Source organism: Pinus tabuliformis, chromosome X, assembly GCF_031772625.1.
Source record: "Pinus tabuliformis cultivar Carrire ecotype Pingquan chromosome X, CPIR1, whole genome shotgun sequence".
NCBI classification, from domain to species: domain Eukaryota; kingdom Viridiplantae; phylum Streptophyta; class Pinopsida; order Pinales; family Pinaceae; genus Pinus; species Pinus tabuliformis.
Window position 1 is genome coordinate 1241478481 of NC_142308.1, and position 21475 is coordinate 1241499955.

The following is a 21475-nucleotide window of genomic DNA, read 5'->3' on the forward strand; positions in this document are numbered from 1 at the left end:
TTTCTGATTGATTCTTCTATAATAGAAATAAACAGTTAGAATGTTTGATTATCGTTTCACCATTTCGTTGATTATTATGTGAGATTGCGCTTCAATATCTTTGGTAAGGTTCTTGAATTTCTAGTCATTCTATACTATCTAGTTGAGGTTTTATCCTTTTCTTCTTTGAGTTTAATTTTAAGCACTAGCTTGCTTAACAATCCATTATGGAATGTTTTTGCTGCTTTTATGTGAGGTTAGGGAACTCCTTTACATAGTTTGCTGCCTCCCATGCTTCTACTATAAAATTAGCAGAGCAGTCAAAAATCAACGCAGCAAATAACAGGATCAGCCATTCATAATTTAGCTCCATGAACTATAACATGCATTGGCATTTCCCAGACATCCGTGCACAGGTTTTATATTCATCCACAGAAATAGCAGCAACCCAAGTTTGTATCTTAAATGATAATATTTTCATGTATGGGAAAGGGAAAGCCTCCTCAACCTCCATTGGCAATAGAGTTGGCCTTCTCCTGTCTTCAACAAACTCTGATTTAAGTCTGTGATGAGGCAGACTCTAAACCAGCCCTCAAATGCCATGAAATAGGCCTCGGCCTACTCTCCTTCAGCTGTGGTTTGCTTCAGCTTCCAACATTAGCCTTCTTGATGGACATATCTAGACTCAGCTCCTTCTAGAACAGACTTTCCTATCTGTAGTCATCCTTCAAGGCCTGTGGCTCTCCATGAGCAGAACTCAGCTCTCTAGGGCTCTTGTACTCCACACAAGAAGTCCTTCTCTAGTGTGTGTCTAGGCCTCTCCTTTTGGCCTCTATTTATACCTTTCTCTAGGGGTTTCTTAGACAAAACCCTAGATCCTTTAAGGTTTTGTCACTTACCCTTAGAATAAACAATTATTTTCTTTTAGGTTCTAAACTCACATCTCTGGGTTCAAAACCCCACTTTGATGCTATATACATGTGCAAACTTTGCAAATTTGGTGTCTAAAGGTTTGAATTTACATTTAAGTGTGTGTGTGTGAACAAAGTACCTTGTGCATTGGTTTCTTGGACGAGTTCTTGTGAAATCAACCACCGTAACAATGCTGCAGCAACCCGTCTATCTTTACCAGAGTTTGCCATTTTCTCGTTAGAGATTAGTCATAATCCTCATATTGAAAATTCATGGGTTCGAATACTAAAGCTTATTTATATCTATAGTCACAGAGACATGATACATTTTGTTAGCAAGAGGGAATTCTTCTTGTCACAACCAGTGTTAATGAAAACAGCCAAATCAGATTCTGATTTGGAATTTCCCTCAGAACCAAGGTCATACTGGTGCGCCCTCCTACCTGAGTAACTGAAAATATGCAATAAAATAGGAGAGAAAGGCCTTTGCAAAGTTTTAATATGCATATAGCATCAAAGGCCTTTTTCTCCTATTTTATTGCATATTTTCAGTTACTTAGGATGACGGCGCACCAGTATGACCCTGGTTCTGAGGGAATTCCAAATCAGAACTGATGGCCAAACTTGTCGATCCAGCCAGTTTGGGAAGGAACTTGCCTATCAGTCCAGATCACTCTCTCTCTCTCACACGTACATTATATATATATATATATATATATATATATATATATATATATATATATATATATATATATATATATATATATATATATCTATGTATTTTTTATCAGGCTAGTTTTCCAGCTGGTTCTGGTCCAGTCCCAGTCTGAGCATTAGCCAGTTCCAGTTCCGGTTCTGACCATCTTGGTCACAAGATGCTTGTAAATGCCAAATACAACATCGCGGAAGCAATAGAATCATATCAACTCTTGAATCCCTTCCACCAAGTCAACATGAACTATGATATATAGTTCCAAATTTCACAAATGAATTCCAAAAGAATTTGCACTTAACATTGAAATGATAAAATCAAATGAAATGCCAATATCTCGCTCGACAATTGGAGACAACAAACAATTGCTAAATGCACTCTCCAAAAGTGCCAGCATTTTGTCTATTAGAATCAATGACTGGAGGGAATGCTAATAGAAAACGGTGCATGGATCAAAACCTAGAACACAGATCAACCTGTGAATGATGTCTAAAACTGGAATGACCAAAATAATTGCATAACAGTTTCTGATTATGTCACTGCAAGCATTACAGCTCTTGACCATTGTCTAAGGTTGTATGGTGATATTCACATCCCCAATGGTAAGCATCTTACCAATGGTGTAACATTGTATGTAATTCTAGTGCTCTTCTGTATCATTTAATATAAAGTTTGTTTGAGGCAAATACCCAGCTTCTTTCATCTGCCCAGCTAACTTTTGCAACATGGCATAGATCTCTTGTATTTGTGGGTGTGATCTATCTCCTACAGGGAAAACGTGTACCCTGCTCTTTACCTCAATCCAACTGCATCCAGGTTCCTTCTTTATACCTCTGTTTTTCATTGCTTTCCTCAAATTTAACATGTCCCCCCACTTACCAGCTGTAGCATAAATATTTGACAACATGACATAATTTCCAGCATTTTGTGGATCTAACTCAAAAAGGTGTTCTCCTGCAACTTTTCCTAGCTCCATATTGCCATGGGCTTGGCAGGCACCAAGTAAGGCTCCCCAAATAGTAACATTAGGTTTAAATGGCATTTTTTTTATAAAATCATATGCCTCATCCAAAAAACCAGCACGGCCAAGGAGATCAACCATACAGGCGTAATGCCCTGCTCTTGGTGGGATACACTGATCTTGAGTCATGGTATTGAAATAATGCCAACCTTCATTCACTAGACCTGAATGGCTGCAAGTAGTCAGAACAACCAAGAAGGTGACATCGTCAGGCTTCAAGCCCGATTGCTTCATTTCTTCAAAGAGTTGGAGAAACCACATCCCTTTCGCTCATTATCTTGTATACAAGGAGCGCATTGTCGAGGCTTCCACACTTAGAATACATGTCAGTGAGGCCATTCCCTAAAACTAAATGCAACTTAAACCCATTTATAACCATATGGGCATGGATCTGCTTGCCTTGCTCTATGTCTCTAGTTCCCCTATAGATCCAGTTGGTTCAGTGAATGAAGCAGTTGCTTATGTCAGTAAACTGACAGTTAGGAAGAAGCATGTTGCTATTCTCAACCTTGATCATAGCGTTTGCACTCCCCTTTATGTTCAATACTGTTGTCTCCTGATGCAACCTGTGTTGAGCTGTTTGTATCAAGAGCATACCTTTATGTTCAGTACTGCTGTCTCCTGATGCATCTACACTACTGGGCTTTGTACCTGCATATAGTGTAGTGGCTTGGCTAATTACAATTTTGAGCCCAAAGAGGTAAAATCAACACACTTACTGTAATAGGCATAGATATAAAGTACATAAGCTTAGTTGATTACATAGGTTAATCTTAGTTAGCTTCATTAAAACACTTTCGAAAAGGTAATGTGGCTATGTAAGCTATGAAAAGGGCCATTGGTTCATATGCTCTTGCTTCTCCTGCTTCTTTGTCAAATCAATTAATTAACTACTAAGTCTCAAGGAACAGATGCAAGTGTAACAAGGGTACTTTTCAGAAAACATATAGAAATATTTCTTCTTCTTCAATAAATGTCAAGGTTGAAGTACCAGTTTTGGTAACGTATATAGGGGGGTTGGTATATCGGTGTTTTGATAAGACCTGTAAGTAGAGACTACGTCAACTTCTTCTGAAACTCAGACAATAGGCAATGATAAATGTCAAAATAGTAAACAAGAAAGAGTGTAAGACTGTAGAACAGATCAATGAAATAGGGATCAAACACGAGCTCCTCCAAATAAACTCGAGCTGTTTCATTAACTATGGCCTGCAATATTACATGATATATTACTGGAAAGGGTCATCCACAAGCCTATTGTGCCAACTCAGGAGATGTTGCAACATCTATTGAAGTTTTGGGCTTGCACCAGTTTCAGTAATACATAAATCGAGGGCTGTCGAATAATATAATATGCCCTGCAATATTTAAAAACAATGCACCAGTTTATGTTGCTAGCCCAAAATCACACAACTACTTTTGATAGTATAGGCATGGACTTGCTTCCCAAATTCTAGTGCTACTAAGCTAGCACACACCTTGAGAAAACTTCCAAGAGAAAACTCATCCGGTGTCATGTTTGTCTCTCCCATTTGCCCAAAAAGACTTATAACCTCCTCATCCATGCCACGATGAGAGTATTCTGCAAGCAGAACATTCCATGAGACGGAATTTCGTTTGGGCATTTTGTCAAACACTTGGCGTGCATCCTCCAGATTGCCAGACTTCTCATAAAAAATGATAAGTTTTGTGCTCAGAAAAACGTCTGGTTCAAATGCATCTTGGATCATGCGAACATGCAATCCCTTTCCCTCTGCAACCTTTTTCTCATAAATGCAGTCCTGCAATAGGCAACAATAGTTATAGGAATCTGTCCAACTCCCTCTTTGATTACCAGTAGACAGAACATTCAAAGTTTCATTCATTGGCAGTTCTTCAAGCAGTGTGTTATCATATTCCTGAATGCCACTTTCATCATGGCCACCTCCCAGTTCTTTGCTAAAAAATTTCAATGTCTTGGGTTGTAATTTAAAGCCATTATTGTCAGTTGTGCTTGCAGAGGGATTACTTTGCTGATGCAGTAGCTTAGCGAAATAAGTCATTTTCTTTTGTCTTAAATGCCAGCATAAGAAAGAGAAACAATATACCTGTAACAATTTGGTGTGGCTTGCTCCATTGCATCAAAAGCTTCCAACCAGTGTCAAATTTGATGGTACTACTGACATTACATTACTTTTAGTTTGTTTCATTTGCCTTTCCAAGTTATGTGACATTGCATTTACTTGCATAATTAGCAAAAACAAGGGCATTTGGTTGATATAGATTGATCAATGGATTTACAGTGACTTATCCTAACGTACAGCAGGGACTGCAGGTTCTTTTTTTATCTTGGCAGTCATATTTTGAACTTCATCCCAAAGGTGCACACAATCACTTCGTGTTCTATATTCATTTTCATTGTTCAACTTGCTATTATGATTCTGTGGTTGTAATTGCATTGCATCAATGGATTTACGTTCTTCTTTATCTTGGCAGTCATATTTTGAACTTCAGTATCAAACCTGTGCAGTGGATGCTACCTGACATAAGCAGTCTCCGCAGCTTAGCAGGCATTTGCAGTCCCAAAGGTGCACACAATCACTTCGTGTTCTATAATCATTTCCAGTGTTCAACTTGTTATTATGATTCTCTGGTTGTAACTGCATTGCGTCAGTAAACATAATATTGCATCGAACACTTAGTCGTCATCATGTCTTCTATGTCTGATAAACACAAGTTGCAATTAGTATTGCAAAAGCATCACTTATTTCGTGTGGACAATTTCTCATATCTAATTGGAGACTGTTTATTTGATAGTTTAGAACTTTTGCTAGATTTCCGATACACATCAGTGGAGCTAAGGAAAGGAACAATACAATATTTTAGAGACTATCTCAAAAAACAAGATAGTGAGGCAATTTTGTCTTATGAACATGAACTGCATGAAGCCTCACTTAAAGAAATGCATAACATTAGCAATCGTGAAGTCTATTTAGACAAAATGGCTAGATCTGCCTCAAACAATATACCCCTAGCATCTAGAGGTCAATGGGGAGATATTTTCTGCATCCATTGGCTGTCAAACTGGTTGAAAATTCCAATTAGGGTTTTGTCCAAAACAAAGATGCGAGTGTATTTGCACTTCAATTCAGGTATTGCAACAAATACTCGTGACATATTGTTCCATGACGAGGACCCTTTGAATGGGCACTTCGAGCCTTTGGTTCATAGGCAGCTTACAATTGGTTGTACCTTCCAACAACAAGACGATACCTCAAAGAACAATATCGAACCACAACTTGAGACAAATGTTGTGTTATTTGAGCAATATCAATCTCCAATGGCCATACTAAAAGTCTATTTCTTGTAGCTCCCTTGCAACACTCTGCGTTAACTGATCTAGGTATGTAACGACACATAGAATAACGTTATGCACAAATTTATTATTACATGGAACACATTTTTCTTGTAGACCTAATAGAGTACATATTTATTATTACATGTAACATATTTTGCTTGTATACCTAATAGCTTGTACTCATGTTGTACAGATAACTAATAAGAAAACACAGCATGAAGAAGTAACTCCTCCAGAACCTTGCTGCCTCTCAGATCAGAGACTGATAAACAGATAATTAATATGAAAAGACAACACGAAGAAGTACCTGCTCCAGAGACATGCTCCCTCTCAGAGACTTGTGACGTCTCAGAAACTGCTAAAAATTAACTAAAAAACCTTCAAATCTATTCTTACAAGTTTTGTAGTATAAACATAATGTTAATTCAGATTCTTCAATATTGTTCTATAGGCAGAAACAGGAAAGTACATCAAGTTTTGTAGTACAAACATAACACTAATTCAGATTCTTTAATATTGTTCTACAGGCAGAAACAGGAAAGTACATCTGAGATAGCAGCTAAGCATCAACTATGCAAAACAATCACAATACAGGAGTTGAAAGGGCTGAAAATGGGAACAATTTTTCACGGCCAGATTCTAGTAATATACAAAACACTGGTCGACGAAGTCCACGGAATTGAATTGTTACGTGCTGACCTAGTGGACAGCAGAGGGAATATGACAATCACGCTAAATGTGCCACACAGCCTGATTGCTGCTACTGAAGCGAAACTTGTAGTGGGCCAGGCAATCTGTATTACAGATTTCAAGGTCTCTCCCAAGACAGTTTACGACCATGGAGACTGTCCGTGCATACTTGTTTTGCATGGGAAGAAAACCTTGGAAGCAATTTCACCTATCTGTACGGAATACAGATTTGTTCCCACGACGACTATTAACCAGCTCACCAACACAACAGCTGCATTTGCAATCGGCACAGTAGTCGGCCTTGTAATAGCTGCGAAAGAAATAGCTGGTCAATATGTCCTAACTATCAAGGACGGCCCAGCTCAAAAAGACAAAGCCACGGTATATACAAATTCAACCATTTATTCTTTTTAACATTTAAATCAACTATACATTTTAAGTAACCATTTACTTAAAAGCAATTACATTTAACACTAGTACATTTTGCAACGCAGGTGCATCTTTTTAGTACATTTCAACCAATTTTCAAATCCATCCAACAACAAATTTCGAAACAAGAAGCACCAATGATGCTGTTTCCAAATCTTGCCCGAGGCAAAGAACGTGGGTCATTACGCACTTGCAGATCCACATTCATTACAGCCGTCACTTCACACAGGGTACTTGCAGACCTGAGAAAACTACCTGCCTCAACAACAAAGGTTCTTTCATACTCCACAAAATATATATTATAAATCTTTATTTCCTGTTCTCCTAAATTACGCTCGTTCATTTAACATCCTCTTAGCATTTTTATTACAATATCTAACGCTAGGCTTGTAGTGAAACATGGACCAGGTTAAAGGAATGCTGACTATAGCAAGCATACATGCAGAACCCTTTGTTATAATCTGTAACAATTTCTCTCTGCCCGCCGATACATTTGGAACAGTTATCATCGACCAACTTAATTGTTCCACATGCAAATAGCTAACCACATATCGACGCAGTTTGCAATTGAATTGCATTATCCAAACAGAGGCAAATGTTCAATACAAGTGCATCCTAAAGGACAGTTTGCTGCTCGAACTTTTTCCATCCTTAACAGGACTGACGTATGAAAAATATCTCGAAGAGGTTGCCGACGTTACATACAGTTTACGAGATTTCCATGTACACAGCAGCTTTCTGTTGGATAGTTTGGATGTCATTGTCTATACAGATTGACATATTTTATCCTCTGTAGGATTTGACTTTCTCTGGTCTACGAGTTCATATCTGGTGGAAGCTTGGAATACCATCTTCATGATATTGTTATATCTGTCTTTATTATTATTTGAACATAAGAACTCTTCTTCTGGGCATTTTAGTTTCTGTTGGGCTGAAAATAAACAACTCTGATGAGTGTTTTGATGGTTCGGATTACCATCTTCATCCTACTGTTATACCTATAGTTATTCTTCCTTTGGGCATTTATTTTCTATTGGAATGAAAAGAAAGAAAGCTCCTTATTGTTTAACGGCAGGAGTTTGTCATGCCATTTTCATATACTGGTGAGAATGCAGAATATTGTGTTCTGGAAATAGAAATACGTTCAGATCTCTCTACATCGGTCTGGGTATGCCAAGTGGGTTCCTCTGTATATGCGTCTAGATTTTGTGTATGTTCTGTTCGACTGTCCAGTTCATCTTCCACATTCTTTGTTCCTACTTGGTGGATGCCATGCTGGTTTCTTCTCCTCGACAAAGAATATTAGAGAACAAAAGTCTTTTATGCAACTGAGTGTTGGTGGGCATGTTTCTGCCTCTGAAAAATGGATTGGGGAGGAGTAAAGCCTCTTTTTGTTGAGGAAGACAAGTTTTTTTTGGAAAAGGAGAAAAAAATTACAGGATCTGGAACATGAGCTAAGCGATGCTTCTCAGCAGGTAAGCAAGGAGCATTTATTCTTTTTTGTGTTTCTATTGTCCATGTATGCATAAGGTTGTTCTTAACACTCTGATTCTTGTTAACTGGAAATTGAAACCAGTGTCTAAACTTTCTTTAAAATATCGCAAAATATTGTGTTCTGGAAATAAAAATACGTTCAGATCTCTCTACATCGGTCTGGGTATGGACTTGTGGGTTCCTCTGTATATGCGTCTAGATTTTGTGTATGTTTTGTTCGACTGTCCAGTTCATCTTCCACATTCTTTGTTGCTACTTGGTGGATGCCATGCTGGTTTCTTCTCCTCGGCAAATAAAATTAAAGAACAAAAGTCTTTTATGCAACTGAGTGTTGGTTGGCATGTTTCTGCCTCTGAAAAAATGTTCTCTCAGAATTATACTTCTCTAATTCTTCATGTTGTTTTGAATCTGGTTCTTGGAAATGTGCCTAGGACATGCTTTTTGTTTCTTGCTTGTGAATAAAATGTGTCCAGGGCACAATTCCGTGTCTAAGTTCAGGTGGCTTGGCTTCTGCTAATATGATAGCCTCAGATCAATATAGCGCAGCTTGCTTGCTTCTTCTACTCGGGTGTTTAACTTCCTTGGATGGTTAAATACCTTCAATGTAATGGATGCTATAATGAGTTTGTAAGTCAAGGTTTTGAGTTTTCCAAACTGATGGTGATCACTACAATTTCAGGTGGATCTAGGACAAGTCCAACATTTGTCCTTCTTCCTAGTCAGTGCTCCTACTTTAACTTGCTACTTTGGATTACTGGATAGCCTGCCTAACTCTGTCTCCACTAATCTGTTCCTTATACAACGATGGTTGTCATTTTAATATATTTTCTCTCCATAAAGCTATACATTAAACAGGTTATATAACAATAAGATTCTTTGACTTACATGCCTTCCCGAACAAGTAGGCCTTCCTGAACATGCCTATTCACTTCATAGGTTTTGAATCAGTAGCAGTAGTGGTGGTTAATCAATTGTAGCTTCTAATATGATCAATATGAAAAAAATCCTTCTCAACTTAGCCTTCTCAGTTTTGATATTTCAAAACGGATGGTCAAATATATTTATATGTATAAGCTATTGATCATCCATTCTCTCAAATGCAATTTCAGAAAAATGATTACTGCGCTAGCACAGGCTCATCAAAACTCGGGTCTGGCATGCGTCACACCTTGATCCCCACCCAATCTGTAACATGCTCTTCACTTCTGTCAGTGCATTAATTTTCCTTATTAGCTGATCGATACATAGATTGCCTTTGTGTTGTACATAATTTGATGTTCTAATTTATATCTGCATGCCTAAAAAGCACAAAAGTTCATTCCGGCCTTGAGAAGCAGCATGTAAAGCAATTAATTCTCTTTGTATTACTACACTTTCCTCTTAATTGACAATTGAGTGAATAATTTCAGTAAGGAACTGGAAATTTTCAATTATTTTAATAACACGTGAATTTGAATCTTACACAAAACTCTCTTGTTTTTCTTTGCAGTGAAACTGTCCCCTCACTATCCCACTCTCTCTTGCAAATCCAAGCTATAAAGAATGATTCAATTCAATTTCTTTCTGCCACATCTTCAAGGAACAGAACTCTCAAGTGGACCTCCTATCTAGGAGGGGGATCTCCTTGCTCTTTGGACTGATTAGATGTCAATGCATTGATCAGGGATCAGTCATCTCTCTATAGTTCATTTTGTTCTAGGTAAAAATAGAGATTGATCTGATCCTGCAACTGGAAAATGTTGTTGTAACTATTGGCAACTCAATGAAAATGAAGCAGGCTACTAATATTTTGGACTCTTGTATCAGTTGAATTGACTTAATATCCACTTGAAACATTTTTTTTACTACTGTTTGATCTGAATGACTATGCTGACTGCTTTTTATCAAATACCACCATATTGGCTTAAACATACATTCCTATTAATTTAGATACTAGCGAATCACCTGGCACTTTTTGATACTAAACCAGATTGTTGGTTCACTGGACATTGTGGGATCAGTGAAAACTCCGCCAACAAAGATTTCTGATGAATTCAGGCGACCTGTTAAAGTATGGTCCTCTATCTTACCATAACTAATTAACAACCTTAATTACTCATATCTATGTATCTATGCTTACAACTATCCAACATTCAATATTGCTGCAGGTGATACACCCATTGCAAGATTTGAATTTAAATTGCTTTCCAATATACCACCTCCCTTCAATTCCGTTTAGCTGAGTGAATAAACATGACCACGCTTATTTACCAGGTTATTGAGCTATTAATACGCGGGATAATATATGTTATATGTTTATGGTTGGATACTATTTCGAATCAACAGTGCCCATATATTGCTTTAATTTCTTTAATATAGGTTCAATAGACTTGGAAGTATTGCTCCAATTTATTTATGGCTCAATAGAATTGGAACTATTGAAATATTGCTTGCCAATAAACATGAGCTGAAGTTGCAACTGTCTCTCCACATGGATTCAACCCTATCCTCTGCTTAACATACGATGCACACGAGCTTCTGTACAGTTTGTCAGGTATGCATTAAAGGCCTAATTGACTGAGTCACTTCTCATTCCATTGAAAGAAGCTATTCCCATTTCATTTATAGAAGCTAAGGCAACGTTTAAAAAGTTGTGAAACAGACCTCTGGCCATTAAAACATACATGTTTTAGGTTGCAACAACGTCTTATTTTGCCTACTGTCTGTGTAACCCTAGGCCTTTGTACAACATAGGATACACACATGCATGTTGTGCACTTTTTCAGGTACGCATTAAAGGTCTATATCCTATATGCTGTTGTATAGATACATTCTATGTTTCCATATTAGCTTAGAGCTTTATAAGGTTGGTATTCAGCTCCATTATGGAGATAAGCATAGTGAGTGTTAGACATACCTATACCCATTGAGCTATGAAACACATTGGCTTGTTACTCATCAATATGAGCTTAGAGGTTGTGATATCATGCAAATAAGGCACATACACGAGCTTGGTTGATTCAAACACAGCTTCTATACCCATACGTCTTACCTATGATCTCTATTGATTCGGGATAAAGAGTGGTGAGTAATGTGATATCCATACTTGAGTAGTCAGATAAGCATTAGATTAGTGCTATTCTCATTGCTTAGACCATTGTTGTTGTTGCATATTACTGGGTTTCCTATATTCGATCACAACTCTCATACGTAAATCACTACTAGCAACAGGTCAATGGTAATAGGGTAACATAAACCTAGCCTCACTTGTTAATCATTGTCTATTATGGTTCCACATTCAGTGTTGACCGGTATTGTCTAGTCCTATTTGCTTAGTCAATCCAGAAGTTTGATATAAAATTATACAGAAGGATGTTTTGTATAATGTTCAAGAAAGCCTATAGGACACATAACATTCAAGTACGACTCAATTGTATGATAACAATGTCTTAGACAGTTGTGGCATATGTTTTGCCTTACTGTCTTCTATAACATCAGCATATTTAATCTACCGCAATGGGCTCAAAGGGGCTATCTTCAAGAAATTTGGCTGGTTAAGATGCTCTTCTTGTGGGCACACTGGCCACAGCCACCTAATTTCGCATTTACTACTGCCGCCACATCCATCATTCCATATGCCATTTGCTCCCCATGTCAGATCGATCACCTAATTGCACCGATCGCTCACTTAACGTAAGGTTCTCGTTTTATGCCCATCATTAAATACTGGCCTGCTCCAATATGATCTTCAAGTATTTCAGCTCCATTCCAAATCAATCTGTATATGTACTTATTTCTGCACCTAGATATTGACATAGATCTCCTGTCTAGCCAATTGTTTATTAGAATAGCTTGGACCCAATCTACCACCAAGATTGCCCGATGTCAAATACATCACCTAATTTCGCATTTACTTCTGCCGCCACATACATCATTCCATATGCCATTTGCTCCCCATGTCATATAGATCACTTAATTGCACCGATTGCTCACTTAACGTAAGCTTTTCGTTATATGTCGACCATTAAATACTGGCCTGCTCCATCCGAGCTTCAAGTATTTTAGCTCCATTCACACTTAAAACCAGCTTACAAACACGTTGAATTTTTTTATTAATTGGCCTCTTCTGCACCTGGATATTCACATACATCTCCCCGCTTCACATAACATGGAATCCATTAGCATAAGTCAACTTACTCAACTCGCGGCATTGTTTCTCTTAGAACTTGTTCTCATGGCTCTTCTGATTATTGACATCGTAAAAGTCGAAAGACAAAGAAAAAAGAAACCAAGAAAACAATAACATCTCTAACGAAGAGCATATGAATATACAACAAGTAATTCTGAATCTCAAGCCTATTTTTGCATTATTTTACGCATTGTCTTATTTCCCTGCTTCCTTCTCTGTTACAGGTGTACGACGGATGCTTCAAATATGCATTTGGGTCTGCCATGGTGGTGCAACTCGCATTTTTTATGCTTCTATCGTCTCTGCTCGGATGCTGGTCTAATGTCCTAATTGTTAGAATTCGTGCTTGTCTTGTATTCTTCACATGTTACAGTCTGTCATAAGAAATGCTTATTTTCAAGGTCAAATGTAAGCTTCACGGCGGTTTTCATGTTACTCGTGTCTTGAATTGATGATGACTCTCTGCAAGTTAGTTATTCAATAATGTTCAGATCTTTGGTATATAGTGCTCATGTGACTATTTCTATTGCAGTTGTGTGATTTTGGGCTAGCAACATAAACTGGTGTATTTGAATTGATGATGATTCTCTGCAAGTTAGTTATTCAATAATGTTCAGATCTTTGGTATATAGTGCTCTTGTGACTATTTCTATTGCAGTTGTGTGATTTTGGGCTAGCAACATAAACTGGTGCATTGTTTTGAAATATTGCAGGGCATATTATATTATTCGACAGCCCTCGATTTATGTATTACTGAAACTGGTGCAAGCCGAAAACTTCAATAGATGTTGCAACATCTCTTGAGTTGGCACAATAGGCTTGTGGATGACCCTTTCCAGTAATATATCATGTAATATTGCAGGCCATAGTTAATGAAACAGCTCGAGTTTATTTGGAGGAGCTCGTGTTTGATCCCTATTTCATTGATCTGTTCTATAGTCTTACACTCTTTCTTGTTTACTATTTTGACATTTATCATTGCCTGTTGTCTGAGTTTCAGAAGAAGTTGACACAGTCTCTACTTACAGGTCTTATCAAAACACCGATATAGCAACCCCCTATATACGTTACTGAAACTGGTACTTCAGCCTTGACATTTATTGAAGAAGAAGAAATATTTCTATATGTTTTCTGAAAAGTACCCTTGTTACACTTGCATCTGTTCCTTGAGACTTAGTAGTTAATTAATTGATTCGACAAAAAAGCAGGAGAAGCAAGAGCATATGAACCAATGGCCCTTTTCATAGCTTACATAGCCACATTACCTTTTCGAAAGTGTTTTAATGAAGCTAACTAAGCTTAACCTATGTAAGGTTGAGAATAGCAGCATGCTTCTTCCTAACTGTCAGTTTACCGATCAATTGCAGATGCATACGCCAACTTTTGAATTTTGTTCCACTACACTATATGCAGGTACAGAGCCCAGTAGTGTAGATGCATCAAGCTAAGAATGGGTATCTTGCAAAAAAGCTTATTGGAGCCCAGCTCAACACAAGTTGCATCAGGAGACAGCAATACTGAACATAAAGGTATGCCCTTGATACAAACAGCTCAACACAGGTTGCATCAGGACACAGCAGTACTGAACATAAAGGGGAGTGCAAACGTTGTGATCAAGGTTGAGAATAGCAGCATGCTTCTTCCTAACTGTCAGTTTACCGATCAATTGCAGATGCATACGCAGAACTAGTAGATCTTTAGCCCTAGAGCTTAAATGTTAACTTCATGCAGGGACTCGCTGCCTCGCAGCTTCCCTTGTTTTATATATATTTTTTTATATCTAAACTCATTTTAAAATTAAATTGGTTTATTTTATCATAAGCATAAGCATTGACTTTAAATTTGAATAACCATTTTGAATTTACAAATGTTTATTGGTAGATAATTTTATAATTTATTAATTTTGAATTTCTAATATTAAAATATTATAAAGCAACTATTTACTCCAATTTAAAAAACAAATATATTTTTTTTCCCAAATTCAACTAACTGATAAAATAAAATACATATTAATATTAAATAAAATTGATTTTTCACCGACCAATTCTATAGTAAAACAAGGCCCTACCAAATTCCTAAACCATAACCTTTAATCAAATAATACTAAAGAAAACTAAAAGGAAAATAGTTATTTTAAAATGTTAAATACTATGTTTTATAACATTTCACTTAAGTCCACATTACAATTTAATTTTAAACTATTTGTAGCAATATTAATTTTCTTTAATTATAAATCCATCAAATTTATATAAATTGATGAAAGTGTATCTTCCATTCTTTTAAACATTAAAAAAATTACAAAATAGATTAGTTAAAAGTTTAAATTTTTTATTAATATAAATTAAGAAAACAATAATCATAAAAAAACATCTAAAATTTAAAATAATTTTATTATAATTTTATTAAATAATAAATTAACAATGTATTATTTCACAATGTAATGACATGTGAAATTATATATCTCCTCATTCAAGTTTAATTAAACTAATTAAAAAAATGTTTATTATGTTTTATAATATTTCACTTATACTTCTCTTAAAATTTGATTTAAAAATATTAATAATAATATCAACTTTCTTAAACTATTAATCTATAAAAATTATATAAATTTAAGTATATATCTTATTCTTTTTAAGATTAAAAAAAAATTCAAAATAAATTAGTTAACCTTCTAAAAATTTTATTACTATAAAGCAAAAGCCGTGATCATAAAAGGATCTCACATCTAAAATTCCATTAACTATTTTCTTTAAGTAATAGATTACAATGTAATAGCCATACTATTCCAAAATATAATTACACATGAAGTGATATATGTTCTGATTCAATCTGAATAAAATGAATAAAAAGTTGTAGACTAACACACTCACTGCATGTAAATGTATGATCAACCATACAGCAAGACAGTAGACTTCCCTAGAAATGATACGTTAATCTGATCTACCATGAATAATTGTTTTTGCCATTGACGGCTTTATTATCCTTCAGGCGTTGATCGTTGCTAGTGAGCCACGTGTTAAAGTTCATATCTTTGTCTCTTAATATTGTTTTTTATTGATATATTAAAAATGAGATGTTAATCTAATTATCATGAGCAGTATCTTCTGTATGGAATATCTATATTGATTCTATTGAGATTTCTAACAACGTAGGGAAGAATTCTAGCAATATCACTCATAATTACTGCAGATCACCAGTGTAGAAATTTATCACTTTTAACGTCCTTCTAGTCTCGCTTGTTGCCGATATTTCATTTTGATGTTGATCCTGGCATTTCATGAAATCCAATAATTTCTCTGTGCTCTCTGTGTATATGTAATGTAGGTTAACTGTGTTCCCTCAAAGCATACTGTATTTGATTTCTGTTATATTATTCTAAGCTCCATATGAAATATCGGTATATTTGAGAATATTATCGAATATTTGTGATGAAGTTATAATGAAATAAGTAAAAAACACAATTTTTTCTTTGAACAAACAAATTAAACTATGTGCTTTAAATGAAGAATTGAGGTAACTGTATGAATTTTCTATGTATGTCATAGCTCATGTGGTTAGACGTTTGAAAAGTGGTGAGTAGTTGATCACGAGATACGAACGCCGCCTCTATTGAATTGATTTTGATACGAACCGTTGACATTTTTCTCAGATTTAGATGGCAATGAATTTATATTTGACTTTTTATATCAACTTGGATCCATAAATCTTTCCCCCGTACAACTCTCTAACGAAATTTCCTGTTCATATCTTGACCATTCGTCGTAATAATGGCCACTCAATTAAAATTTAATGAGATAATGACGTAGAGAGCCACCAGGCTTGAATGAGGCAACACAATTTAAATCAGGCGATGAGCTAATGGCGACGCATACCGCCTGTATTGAATAAATTTCACTTCCGTTATCAAAATTTTAGATCAGCTCAAACAAAGTAAGGTATGTGCTTTACGACGCAAAACAAAGAACCACGGTATCTTAACATCAAGAGTCCACTTACTGCGACTAGGTTAGGTTTAAAAGATGCTAGAAATATCATCTGCATGGTCGGAATATTAAGAAATTTTGTTTGGTACACACTACTTTTATGTTAATTATATATATATATATATATATATATCTTCTTTCTACAACAACCCACAACAAGAGCTTTCTTTACCTCAATGCTACAGCAAGATGCATTTTCTATTCTATGGGCTGAACCGCCACACTCGGCACTCGAAATTGCTGTTAACATATTTCGCTAAATTCGTCTTTCACCAAGATACTTCATTTCAAATTCACCAAGATACTTCATTTCAAATTCGTGTAATAATTTCGTTGTGATCGATTAAATCAATAATACAGAATGAAATGAAAACGATTTTTCAATTCTATTTCTTCATGGGAAAATTTGGATCGGTCTTGTTTTTTATTATACTTTGATGGAAAATGAAAATGTCAATTTTCGCCCAGACATAGATACACTTTTACTTTTACTTTGCCATTCAAAAATGCTTAACCTTACATACAACAAAAAATAATTTCTAATTATATAGGGCAAACAATGTCATTAATCTTTTTGTACTGGTTACAATTAAAAACTTGTGACCGTAATCTATTTCTTCTTCTTTTATTTTATTTTTTATTCTTCTACATTTCAATTAAATTTAAACTAGTTTATCTTATCATAAATATGGAATTTAAAGTTAATAACAATTTTGAGCTTATAGGAATTTTATGGGCAGAAAATTTCATAACTTATCAAATTTCATTTTTGTTTATTGTACTAAAAGTGATTAATTTTAATTAAAAGTATTATAAAAATAAATAATTTCCAATAAACCTTTTTTTAATGGTTAATATTATAACTTAATATAAAAATGTGAAAATATTGCACTTTCACTCTTTTAACAATTAATAAAATATATATAGATGTATATGTTAAATAATATAATTTTATATCAACTTAAAAAAATAAAGTAATTAAAAGTACATAAAAAATAAAAATAAAAATAATATGTACTTTAAGAATATGTCAATATAAAACATAAAAATGATGTTTGAATATTCATGTTAATTAATATATTTCAATATAAGCTTCAGATATATAAGAAAAAGTATATATAGGAAAGAGTATATGTGTGTTGATCATATTAAAATATTTCAATACCCAAAAAAAATAAAAAAATAAAAAAGTATATATAGGAAAGAGTATATGTGTTGATCATATTAAAATATTTCAATACCCAAAAAAAATAAAAATAATAATTTAGTTAATGTGTAATTTATTCAATTCTTAAGATAAAGTAAATATGTAACATGAGAGAATTTTTATTAAAGTTAAGTAATATTAACGTGTATTTAAAAATATAATAATAACAAAAAAATAAATTTTAATATGAATAATATGATTCATCATTATTTTAATTAAAAAAAAAAAGAAAAAAATCAATCATGATTCATATTAAGTAAATATTTCAAGGTGACTCACCCACATACACCCATATAGAGAGAGTAATTAAAAAAATCATATATTCTAATGGTCAAAACATTTTAAAATATTTCAAGTAATCTCTCTATTTTGACCTAAGTATAATTTTTTTTTAGTAATTTTTGCCTAAAATATAATAAAAAATTGTATTGCAAATTTAAGTAATCTAGTCTGCACAATCCAAGTGCCCAATTTCTACTTTAAAGACATTGTATTCATTTATGAAATCAAAAATTGTAGTTTAAACAATGAAAAATTACACATGCTATGTGTATATATAGAACTAGTGTAAATCTATTTTAACAATAGATATATTAGGCCTCAAGAGAGATTGAATCTCTTATAGTGCAAACATTATTTTGAATTTTGTAGTAGAAAAAAGATTTTCATATCAAAAATATTTGATCCCTCTCAATGCTTGCTATATCTATAATTAAGATAGATCTACACTGGCGATATCATATTTTTATTTCATACCATCCATCCATTTCTTATGATCTTTTATTTTCTCCTAATTTAAGTATTCTTCTATGATCATAAATTTACACATCCTACCATAATATCTATGCTTAATAAATGCCCTAATTTCCCTTGTTAACCTTTAGAATGTCTCATTTATGTGCAACGTTGATCCATTCTTTCTTTGTGTGATTTCACTCTATGTTGTTCCAATGCTACCTTAATGTTAAATGTAATTTAGTTGATATGTACAATGCTACCTTAATGTTAAATGTAATTTAGTTGATATGTACTTTAAATTCCATTTGAGGAATTTTTTTGGTACATCTTCATCATCTTGTTTTGAAAATCATTTCCATATTCATGAAATATAAGTTTCTTATATAGAAAAACTTTGAGTAATATCATAATACATTTTGTGAGCATTAAGGATAGCATTATTCGAAATAAATATACATATGATCAATTTTTGTAATGATCTTCATTTTATATGTATTTTGGAATGAAGAAAAAATCCTTTACTCTTAAATTTTTTGAAATGATTAACAATTGATCTACAATAATAGCTTGCTCTACATATCCAATATAAAATTTTATTTTCTCCACCAAAGTGTGGTAGTTTCCTATTTTCCATATATATAATTTGTAGTGATAATAATTTATTAATATGGCTTAAATCTAAAAACTAAATAGAGGTACAAGCTACACAATAGAAGTAAGAGAAATCGACAACCTTTAAGAAACTCCCCATCCATAAATACAAAATTATAGAAGATTTTAAAAAACTATTCATTCAATATCTTAGCGGCATAGGGAACCATTGCAAGTTTCATTAGCCACATCCCTTGAGAACATTATTACCTCCATTACTATTCTCATAATCAATTTATAAGTATAATTTAATATAGGCCAAGATGAGAGAAATATACTAAGTTGGTATCTTATTAATGTAAAGAAAAGATAAATATTTGAATATCACCAAACAAATGATTGTGGGTTGTGGGGTTTCTTATTCACCATTGCTCCAACCAACCCCCTAGTACAAATACAAGACAACTTTGCATGGATTAGCATAGGTTTGATTTATGGAAAGAGCATTAGATGAGCTATAATTTATAATAATAGTGAGGTTCCATTAGCCTTTGCATGGATTATCATAGGTTTGATTTAAGGAAAGAGCATTAGATGAGCTATCATTTACAATAATAGTGATGTGTCATTAGTCCTTTCATGGGCCATGTTTGTGATTGGTTTCTAATATAACTATTTTGACATTAGTGAGTTCAAAGTGGTTTTTAATTACTAGAATCAACCAAATGTTAAGTGAAAACAATTGAGAGTGCCACTTATTTCCTATGAGTATGCCTAAGCCCTCTCCCATGGGAACTTAAGATTTTTAATTTTCTTGATGACAATATCACTGCAACAAAACATTTCAAATGTGTAGTCTATTTGTGGTGGCTTCTAGATGAGTTCCATTTGAGGAATATCTTAGACCTCCACATGTAGGTCCTTTGGGCGAAACTGATTTTAAACCATCTTCTCCATGTAGTGACAGTGGTGTTTCTTGTTCCAATCAAATAAAACATTTCAAATAGGCAGTCTATTTGTAGTAGGCTCTAAATAAGTTCCATTTAGAGAATATCTTAGACCTCCACATATAGAGCCTTTGGGCCAAAGTGATTTTAGACCATCTTCTCCATATAATGACACTCATATTTCTTGTTCCCGTCAAATATTATCAAATATATACTCTCATCACACCCATATTTTCCATGACTTAATAGAAAATCTTATTTATAAACTTTTTTATGGATGATATTAGTACAATTTTTAATTAATGCTAAATCATTAACTATATATTTAGTTTTACAATTTTCAAATATTTGACAATCTTAACTTTAAAATGCTATGAAAGATATTCATTTCTTCCTCAATACAACCATGGCTACAAATATAACATACATATATTTGAATTGCTTTATGCTCGTGTACTTTAATAATAACTTTAGTAGGTTTTAAAAATTGGTTGCTTCTATACAACACGGAAGAATAAAGAATAAAAGAGTGAACGACTTATTTGCAATAATACATACTTATCGTTGCATACTTTTATCCAGTTTTCTACGGAACCAATTAATATTGAATACTTTCGTTGAATTTTTGATCCGTTAGCCTTCATCTCTTTCATCTCGATATATATTTTAAGAAAAAGATTGACAACGAAATGGTAAGACATTTTTGCATTATATGATGAATTTTGCTGAAATTTTGTAATGGTTTTAAAAAATCACAAGTTTAAATTATTTTCTGAAAGGTTAGAATCTTTTTATAGGGCCATTTTTATATTTTACTCTTGTAGTAGTTTTAAAAAATTAGAAATGTTAATTTTTTTTAAATAACTAAATCAATTAAGAGTAATTAAAAGAATTCTTCACAAATAAAAAAAATAATAATAACAAAAATCATTTATCTATTATTCAAACCATTGAAATAATCATTTCTCTTTTATTTACAGTCTTATTGATCGAGATTGACCCTCGTTTTACCAGAGGCATCTTAAGAAATGACTTGTTACAGAAACAAGAACTATATGAAATGATAAATTGGCAAGATGACTTTAATGGAAAATACAGTTTAATTCAACTAAAAGTATTGGACTGTTTACAAACTAAAATTACTAATTGTTCTGTGAACGGATGATTGCAGTGATTCTTCGGGAATAAAAAAATATATGTTCGTATGAAAATTTCATTTAGTATTGCCATGGGTCTAAATATATTTGCACTCAAAGACTGCCATGAAA

General features: G+C 33.9%; 1 protein-coding gene and 1 pseudogene across 1 annotated transcript; both read right to left on the bottom strand.

The window, feature by feature from the left end:
* Positions 1–2242: 2242 nt before the first annotated feature.
* Positions 2243–2857, bottom strand: LOC149144459 (pentatricopeptide repeat-containing protein At4g02750 pseudogene; annotated as a pseudogene).
* Positions 2858–3679: 822 nt separating this feature from the next.
* Positions 3680–4665, bottom strand: LOC149144460 (pentatricopeptide repeat-containing protein At3g24000, mitochondrial-like). The gene is made up of 2 exons (XM_089452166.1): positions 4102–4665; positions 3680–3832 (listed from the first exon to the last, which is right to left on the bottom strand). The coding sequence occupies exons 1-2, from the start codon at positions 4663–4665 to the stop codon at positions 3680–3682; spliced, it is 717 nt and encodes a 238-aa protein (XP_089308292.1).
* Positions 4666–21475: the final 16810 nt, after the last annotated feature.

What these genes read in the sequence shown, in the direction of transcription:
- LOC149144460 (XM_089452166.1), bottom strand. Translation starts at nt 4,665, where the DNA reads ATGACTTATTTCGCTAAGCTACTGCATCAGCAAAGTAATCCCTCTGCA. An exon ending in CTCTTGGAAGTTTTCTCAAG is followed by an intron (nt 3,833 to 4,101) that starts GTGTGTGCTAGC and finishes GTAATATTGCAG; the next exon opens with GCCATAGTTAATGAAACAGC.